Here is a 10,087-nt window from a genome sequence, read left to right on the forward strand (position 1 = left end):
TGCATCCAGAATGTCCTTGAGGTTCCCAGCAAGTGGAGCCTGTTCTTAACTCCCTGGAATCTGCAAAAATGCTGTTGCTTTAAATATCCAAAATGGTCAAACTGCTTGTAAACATTCAAAATGGCTGCACCCTTTGGACAAGCAAAAGTCCACAGCCTAGCCCACCTTCCTCTTTGCTGCTTCCCCTTGTATTCACTAGCCAGCACAGCAGTCCTCTGTGCAGTCCCTGGCTAGCAGGGCTGATTTTTAGGTTAATTCTTAGGACCTTTCACCATTCGGCAATATCCAAGTTATCTGTGCTGTCAGGATTGCTGCCAGACCACAGCTCCATAAGTCTCCTTTTTTGGTGTTTTCATGCAAATTCTTCTGCTAGTTAGAGTTTAGTCCATTCCTATATCCTCCCCTTCAAGGCTCAGGGTCCAGGATTATCTTCTGTATCTGTGTTAATTGTTTCCCCTTTTCTTTGTTGAAGAGGGTCTGTGCAGTCTTTCTGCCTATTCTGCCATCTTACCAGAACCTCTAAATTAATTTCCTTTTATATAGGCACTGCATAAAATGAAAATAGACACACATTTCTACAGAATTAAGAAAAACAATTCTAGAAATGTATGGTAATATTATAAGTATTGTTTCCAATAAATACCCTAAACAATTCAGATGGAAAATACATATATTTTAAACAAGAATCATCATCATTTTAACCTGGTTATCTAAAATTTATAGATCTAATTTTGCATGGTACTAATACCTACATGTCTACCAAGAAGTTGGGAAGGACTAACTTTCAACATTCTAAGAAAATGGTGATCATTAACTATTAGAGTTCAAGTTGGAAAGCAATCATCACTTACCTGTTTTATCAAACCCAGTTATGAGAACTGCATGATTTGCTTCTCCACTAGAGCAGTGATGCTGTATTATCCCCCCCAGATAATCCTGCCAGCTCACAGCATCTACTATCACTATCAAAGGGCCAAAGGCAAGGAGTGCTTTTGCCATTTCATCTTCTTGGTCACTACCGAAAAAGGAAATATTTGGTTAAGTAGTTTGATTTTTAAGCAAACTAGTAAAAAACTAAGCTGTTAAATCTGTATATGGTTAGGAGAAGGTTTGACTGAAATTACAAAACAAGTAAAAAACAGAGGTTAAAAGAAATCTTGGCTATTGGCAGTTCACTAGTATGAGGCTCAAGGATGTCAGGAATGAAGACTCTTCCTATATTATTGTTCTGCTATGTGAAGTTTCTATTCACTCATGATCCATGATGACTGCTGGTGCTCCAGCCATTTGATACATATTTCAGACAGCAAGTAGTAGGAAAGAAGAAGTGCTATACTCTTGTTGAAAAGATTTCTCAGATGTAGCACACAATACTTCTGCATATATCTGCATAGATCTGACTGGCCAGAACTCAGTCACATGGCTAATCTAGCTTCAAGGAAGATGGGAAATGAAGTTGTGTAGCTGCAAAGGTTCCAGCTAAAATGTAAAGATTATGTTGACAAGGAAAGAAGAAAAACTGGATATTTGGAAGTCTCTTGTCATCTCTGTCATACCATGTGAGAATCAAGAGATCACTAGTTTATTTTAGTGAATGTCAAATATAGAAATTATATGGACAGATTACCTAAAAATGGTTAACATTATCATCTGACAGAAGAAATGTTAAACTGCAAGAACTAGATGCCAGATTTTCAAAAATGCAAAGCACAGTTTTTGCTTTCATACACGGACATTTATTGATAATGTCTTATGTTATATAATGCTTGGTCTTCGTCATCTTTATATCCATTTCTGACCAGTAGTTCTGACTCATAGTGAGCCTACAGGACAGAGTAATACTGCCCCACAGGGGGATGTAATCTGTATAGACAAAGATTGCCACATCTTCTTCCAACAGACTAACTGCTAGATTTGAACTGATAACCTTTCTGTTGGCAACTGAAGGCTTAATCATTTGCCACCAGGTCTCCTTTTCCACCTTAATAGTATATGCTTAAACCACTATTTACATTTTTTAAAGGTCATCTTTGTGGTTTAAGGATATTGCAAATAAGTTGCTGATATTTCAGGCCATTATTCAGATAGCATTTGGTAGTTTATTGCTGCAGCAAGCTACGAGTGGATTAGTGGCTGGAAAGAGTAAATAATCACTCATCATGCCCAGCAGGAGACCAGTTTCTCTGAAGGGAATACTTTGTTCACAGATCAAGAAAGAACTGCATACACTGCAATAGAAACAGTACATAGATTTTACATATTTATTCATACTACCTGTTAAACTCTGTTTTTCATAAATCTATAAGCAAGCATTTCTGAATTTTTATACTATATTAATGATCCATATTCATTAAGATTGTCTTGATACAAGATAAAAATATAAAATTCTTAGAAGTCATGATGGTAGGTTATAGGCTTTAAGTTTTGTGTTTTAAAAAAAACAAAACAAAACAAAGTACATGGCTGTGGAGTTGAGTCTGATTCACAGTGCCTTCTTTTGTTACGGAGTAGAACTCTTGTCTGTCATTGTCACAGAAGTAGATTGCCAGAATTTTCTTCCTTAGTGCTTCTGGGAATATTCAAACTGCCAACCTTTAGGTTAGTAGTCCAGAATAGCCTCTTTACACCACTTAAGGACTTGAAGTTCTGCATACCTGGGTATGGTAGCATAGTGCCTAAGGCATTTGACGGCTAACCAGAAGGCTAGAGGTTCAAATCCACCAGCTTCTCCTCGGAAGGAAGGTGGGGCAATCTACTCCCATAGTGATCCTGCCTCGGAAACCCAAGGAGGGGTTGCTATGAGTTGGATCCAACTCCATTGCAGCACAGTGAGTTTGGTTTTTTTTTGGTTTGTACACTAGAGTTATCCCACCTACTTTGTGGAATCAGTATAAGATTCTATAATTACAGTATAAATTGTGCATTGTGTCTAGTACTTGAGTTCTACTCCAACTTTACAACAACCACTGTTTTCTTCCTCATTTCTAAGTCATTTAACAAATTAATTTTGTCTAGCTTAAGTTTCAGTGTCTATAGTATAGTTTATCATATTCAAATTATTTGAATATCTTGTAATCCAAATACAATTTATATGATCATCTCCATTTTAACTTGAACACAGTTACCTCCGCCTATTTAAGACAACAAAAGATATATGGTAAAATACATCACATCAATGACTCAGTTACAGGAGAAAGCAGGAAAGAAGGAGAGAAATCAAGGGGTAAATATTTTTACTTTTATTGTTTAAGAAAATAAAGTGTTATTAACATTGTAGGAAGGCCATGCTGGTGGTGCAGTGGTTAATGCATCTGGTTGCTAATCAAAAGGTTGGTGGCTCAAAATCAGTCATTCCTCTGGAGAAAGATGAGACAGTCTGCTTCTATAAAGATGTACAGCACTGGAAACCACACAGAGCAGTTCTACTCTGTCCTACAGGGTCACTATGACTTGTAATCAACTCAATGGCAATGGGTTAACACTGTAAGATCAAAGAAATAACTTAGTAATTATCCCTGCTTTGAGGTAAGCTATAGAAAACATATCAGTGATATTGAAAAATAAGACATGTGAACACATGATAGTAAGAACCAGCCACACAAATGTTCCATGTAGCTCCCAAACTGAATGCCATTGTTATCAATTGCCTTTCAGAAAGGTATGGACCATCAGCAACTTAAAATGTATTCCAAACAGCATCTCTATTTCCATTATTAGTCCACTGTAAAACTACTATCAAAATGCACATTGTTGATAATGGAGATAGTATCAAATCTTGGTTCCATGAGCTTGCTATTCACTTTACACAGCAATGATACACAAAACACTATAGTCTTTGAAGAATTTTCCTAAATTTTATTTTCACCAAAATTTGGTGATTAAGGCAAGTCTTACTGGTATAGATACTCAATCATGTCCACTTCTGTCCCATATTCCTTATAATTCAGTGTGTTATATTGTGTGCTAATTTTTCAGGCCATTGTTTTATGTAGTAATAGTTGCTTCTCTTTTTGTCTAATTTTATCGTCATTGTTGTATTATATTTTGAGTTCTGTCAGGTCTTTCCTGGGGTCTGCCAAGCAAAAATGCATGAAAAAGCCTGCGTGCCATTTTTCTTTAAGACTAGATTATGCTTTAGTGTACATTATCTCCTAGATCTTTGCTGGTTCTGCACAATGTTTGTATAGAATTTTTGGCAGATGGCTGTGCCTTGAGATAATTTCAGAGGACATTTAAAAACTATTACACCTTTCAGAGTAGAGGCAGGTAAAATGTATGGAGGATAATGACTTCTAATCTGGTCCTCCAGTATAATGGCTGTGTAACCTTCTCTGAATCTTAGGCTATGTAGATGGGATTTTTAAAGTACTAGGTACCTGATACAGTGCCTAGATATAAAAGATGCTGGGAAAGACCTTCCCATGTGCTCTCCCTTTACCACTGCAATGCACATCAGCTCAGCTGCCTAGGATGAGTCTTTCACTTTTCCACCTGAGCACTTTTCCCTGCAAAGTTCCAGGGAATCACTGCTTACCCCACACCCCGACCCCAGATGCAACCTTGAGTAATAATCATAGGAGATGATGAACACTACCTTGCATGGGATAATTTTGAAGTGCATATTTCACACTGGATCCCAGAGCATCCCACTAGGATTAAGGTCAAAGTTACTGCCAATGCTAACTTATGTAATATGAAATCCTTCTTTCCCTGTTCTCACTTCCTCATTCCTTTACCAATGTTAACTGAGATCACTTCCTCCATGCCTCAACAGAGCTCTTGATATTCCCTCCAAGTCTTCCACCTCTCAGTTAATGGTAAATCCATTCTTTTAGTTAAGACCTAAAAGCCTGGAGTTACAGTTGACGCTCCTCTCTTTTACCCTTTATATAAAGCCTTTAGTATATTCTGAGGGGCTCTACCCTCTGAGATGGATATTATATATTGTTTGTCATCTCAAAGGATATTGTCCTAATAATCTATATTTTGGTATTTTGACTTAGACATACAACTTGTATTTTCTAACTCCTTTGCATAAAGTTTCTGACTATATGGCAATTGGAGGCTCTAAAGGGATGTTGAAAGGTATAAAGAGGAGAGAAGGGACTTCCTGCTTTTCAATTCCTGTCATTGTTCCTCCAGTATACTAAGAGCTAGCCCCAGCCTCAGAAGCTCTGGTGACATAGTGCCTAAGGCACTTGACTGCTAACCAGAAGGCTGGCGGTTCAAACCCACCAGCCACTCCTCAGAAGCAAGTTGGGCAATCTACTTTCCTAGTGATACTGCCTTGGAACCCCAAGGAGGGGTCGCTATGAGTTGGGTCCAACTCCATGGCACATAACAACAACAACAACAGCCCCAGACTCAGATTCTCTTGGTACCCCTATTATCCCTCTATGGAGGTCTAAGCATTAGCTACAGAAAGTCCCTTTCTCAGAAGTCTAAGCACCAGGCCCACAGGGACACTATGCTGAACTCCTATGTTTTAATGTCTTCTCATTCTTTTCTTTCACCTTGCTCTAGGGGTTATAGTAAGAAGCTCTGGTGTTGCAGTGTCTAAGGTATTTGACTGTTAGCCAGAAGGTTGGTGGTTCAAACCTACCAGCTGCTCAGTGGAGGGAAGATAGGACAATTTACTTCTGTAAAGATTTACTCCCTTGGTAACCCAGTGGGGGTTGCTATGAGTCAAAATCGGCAGTGAGAGGGGTGATAGTTATTTCTTCTAATTATTAATTTCAGAATTGCTTTAGAATACCTCTAGAAGGCATTTCATCTTCTAACTTCTGGCCATATCATTCCCTGTGTTGAATCCTTTCACTTGGAACTAGTAGAGTTGTTTCTGTTTTCCTCTATAATTTCCACTGTGCTTCAAATTTATGTCTTATGCAATATTTGGAATAAACATATATTTGGGACTACCTACACACATGCACACACACACACACTTACACACAAATATACATATATGAAAAAAACCCTGCCATCAAGTTGATTCCAACTAATACTGACTCTTTAGGACAGATTAGAACTACCCCATATGGTTTCCAAGGCTGTAAATGTTTACGGAAGCAGTATGCCTTATCTTTTTCCCGTGGAGTGGCTGGTGGGTTTGAATTGTTGACCTTTTGGTAGCAGCTGAATGCCTTAACCTCAGAGCTCTTTCTTTCTTTCTCTCTCTCTTTCTCTTGTTTTTCTGAACTACAATTTTTATTTTTATTTGCTAAAGCTGGCAACCCCACTCCTAACTGGTCACCATGCTCTTATCTTTTCCCTGTTCTTTCTGCTCTCTTTGTGGAAGCCAAAGTGATTTTATTAAAATGTTAGACCATGTCATTTCTCTGCCCAAAACTTTTCAATGGTTTTACATCTCATTTAAAATAAGAAACAATGATATTCCTATAACCTGCAAGGCCTGATATGAACTGACCCTCTTCTCAAGTCAATAACTGGTAATGTCTCCTTATCTCCTGATAATTTCAACCTTCTTCTCTCCCCTGCAGTCACATTATTAATTATTGTTTTTCAAGCATACACATATGTTTCTGCCTCAGGGAATTTGCACTTACAGATTCCTCTGCTTGAAACAGTTTTTCTCCGGATATCTAAGTTCCTTCATATCTTCACCTCCTCAGTGAGTTCCTCCACAGTAACCCTTTCAGAAATTTTATGTGTCCCTTTCTCAAGGTATTTCTGATTCTCCCACTATTTTATTGGTTCTTTTTAGAAAGATTGTTTCTACCATACCATATATATTTTGTTTTGACTACTGTCTGTCTTTCTCACTAAAATGTAGTTCATGAGGGCAGAAATTTTTGTCCCTTTTGTTCACTGCTCAATAACCTGAACCAAAAACAGTATTAAATAAATATCTGAATGAATGAATAAAGTAAGGAAAGATCTTCCTTCAGTGTCTAATACAAAACAGTTAAACATTATGCTAGCCAGAAAAGCCTATTGTTCACAATAAGTGTTGAGATTGTTATTGGACTTCTTCCTTCTTAATCAAAAGGTTGGACAGATTCTGTTTAAGGCTCAATACCAATGACTCTTAGATTCTCTCCTCTCTCTCTTGTATCCCCACACACACTCTCAAATATAGACTATTTTTTTGCATCTAAGTTTTCAACTTGCTACCATGACAAGAGATTTTCTAAACACCTTTTAATTACATTTTCAAAATGCAGTCCTTCTTGTCCACACATTTTCCTTATAAGGTAGTCCCTGACTAACAAAGTATTTGATCTATAAGAAACTGCAAATATGACCATTCATTTTTCCTTTTTTATATCTTATCATTATTAATATATACTAAATACAATGTGGCAGCATGTAATTTGCTGTTGTTTTCATTCTCATACCAACCCTACCTACCGCCCCTCAAAAAAAATAAAGATCAGATTTAGGAAGATACTGATAATAAAAGGCAATTATGGGGAAAACTAAAAAAACACAAAAAGTTATTCTACCTATGTCAGAATCAACTTAAAATGTAGTTATTGGTACAGAACTCTGTCGTTAAGTCAGGGACTAACTGTATTCTCAAGGAATTTATGACTTGCAAAAGCATGATTTCTCATTTTAGAAAGTGTGCTGTCTTTACCCCTAAAGGAGGTGTTGGCAATGTGTTCAGTGACCCAGCACATTTCATTAGACATCCTAGGTAGACTGTGATGTGTGGAATTGAAGCTCACTGGTATATACTTCCCAGGGTCACCCTTGTTATGGATAGCAGTTGTGTCCTCTGGCACATTGATGTTTATTTAGAGAGGTTATATTTTTTCAAAGATCCAATTTCACCCTTGGTTTCCTTTAGATCCCATGGGTAGATACCATCTGGATCAAGAGATTCTTTTATAAGTCAGTATAAGTAAGCTATGGTTCATTCTGTCAACTTATCCAAATTTAATTATGTTTCTGTTTTCTTTGTTTTAGCTTTGGGATGTGAAGTTTGCTCTTATATTTCTTAAGAAAAATTGAAACTAAGAGTTGGTTGAGTTTCACAACGATTCTCTAGCTGGTATTTCGTTTTTGAAGCATTTTTTTTTTAAGGATTGTTTTCCCCAGAATCTATCCAAAGTTAACCTGCCCTTCAAGTTTCAACATAAGTCTTCTCACTCATCCTATCTTTATCTATGCACCTTAAAAATATATATATATTGTGACTTTTATCATGCTTAGAGTGCAGGCTACATAATTTATTTTCAGTGACCTATTTGCCCTAATTATTCCTAATCTGAAAGTTTTAGTTTATGTTATTATTATAGCCTGTGGCTTGAAAATTGCAGGGGACACTGAAAGTGTTCAAAAGTACTTATAGGTACATTGCTTGCTTAATATTAAAACAAAGCAATATTGGATTGCTTCAGCAGTAAAATGAAACATGCTACTGGTATTATAATGCTTATAACTGATAAAAGTAAAGTGGTAATTAAAATTATACCCGAAATTGAATTTGCTCTTGTGTGCTGATGAGTATTCTGACTCATAATGACCCTATCAGACAAAGCAGAACTGCTCCATAGGGTTTCCCAGGCTGCAATTTCTATGGAAGCAGATCACCAAGTCTTTTCCCCTTGCAGATTCACTGGTAGGTGCAAACCAGCAATTTTAGTTAGCAACAGAGCTCTTAAACATTGTGCCACCAAGCTTCTTAAACTGAATTTAAGTGTCTCAATTTAAAATTGTTATTTCTGTGGTAATTAGGTATGGAAAAGTTGATTGTATTCAAGAAACAATACCTATAACATCTCATTGTGATTGCCAATTACTTTGTCCAGTAAAAAGCATGTTTTAAAAAATTAAGAGCATGAAGTAATGCCTTCAATCATGTTATTAGTTCTGAACAGTCACTAGATCATAAGTTAAAGAATACAGAGAAAAAAAAAAAAAAAACAGAAAAAGACATTTACCTGTAGTCATATGCAGAATAACCTTTGACTGAAAATCCGGAATGTGAAGCAGAAAAATATTGGCACAGGCCATTTTGTGCTTTAAATGGGTATTCTGAATCTCTCACCAGTTTCACTTGCATCTAAAAGAAAAGAGACATTCAAAGTATTCACTGGCATTCAATTGTTTGAAAAATTAAACAGATTACCTCAATATGTCAAAATAAGATTCACCTTGGCCATATCTTCTTTATGTGGATACTTTTTTTGGGTTCTTAAGTTCTTAAACTCAGTCTTTAGGCAGTTGTTATCAATGTCATAAGTTCTAATTATAGAAATCGATGTCTATAATTTTCTAATTATAGAAAATATCTTCTTGCCTGCTTTTCTTCTTCTTTTTCCTACAACTTCCTTCTCTAGAATGTCCATCTATCTGAAAACAAGCTAAAATCTTGCTCCTAAAGGAACAATAGGGCATTTTCCTTGCAGTGTTCTTAGTTCTGTGTCAGCAAGTCTTTGAGGCTTATTCAGTACAGTGATTTATCAAGAAAAGTTAATGCTTAAGTTTCTACTCCCTTCTCTGTAACATTCATCTGCCATGTGTCACACATGTTATACTTGCCTATATAGAATTCTTCCATTCTAAATGCTGGGCGTATAGAAGGGGAAAACACACATAAACACACAGATGCTGTAGAGCTGATTACAACTCATAGCAACCCTATGTTTGCCAGAGATGTCTAGGGTTTTTAATGGCTGATTTTTTGGAAATAGATCACTAAGGTCTTTCTTTAGAAGCACCTCTGGGTGGAATTGAATCTTCCACCTTTTGATTAGTAGCTGAGTGAGTTAAACATGTGCAGTACCTAGGGTGCAATTCATTGTCTCCGCATGTATAGAATAAATAAAAACCAAACTCACTGCCTTCAAGTTGGATCTGATTCATAGCGATATCACTACGGAAGCAGATTGTCAATCTTCTTTCTGAGGAGTGGCTGGTGCCTTAGGCACTATGCCACCAGACCACCCATGTATAGAATATTGTTGTTATGTGCCGTAGAGTTGGACCCAACTTATAGCAACCCCTCCTTGGGCCAGCCTTCTGGTTAGCAGTCAAGTGCCTTAGGCACTATGCTACGAGCTACTTTATAATATTATATATATATTAAAATTTTGTAGCATTAATTTTTAGGTAAAAT

At 36.8% G+C, this 10,087-nt stretch overlaps 1 protein-coding gene across 1 annotated transcript in view; it reads right to left on the bottom strand.

Annotated features, from left to right (window-relative positions):
• The window catches only part of CTSO (cathepsin O), a 40,351-nt gene that overhangs the window by 11,199 nt on the left and 19,065 nt on the right, over positions 1-10,087 (bottom strand). Inside the window, exons 5-6 of the mRNA XM_007943997.1 lie at positions 8,910-9,031; positions 852-1,015 (exon numbers count right to left, since the gene is read on the bottom strand). Of these exons, the coding sequence (XP_007942188.1) occupies positions 852-1,015; positions 8,910-9,031 (286 nt within the window). The remainder of the gene's footprint in view (positions 1-851; positions 1,016-8,909; positions 9,032-10,087) is intronic.

The sequence above is a fragment of the Orycteropus afer genome, unplaced genomic scaffold (assembly GCF_000298275.1).
Source record: "Orycteropus afer afer isolate SDZICR_OR568_19922 unplaced genomic scaffold, OryAfe1.0 scaffold00116, whole genome shotgun sequence".
Lineage (NCBI taxonomy): Eukaryota > Metazoa > Chordata > Mammalia > Tubulidentata > Orycteropodidae > Orycteropus > Orycteropus afer.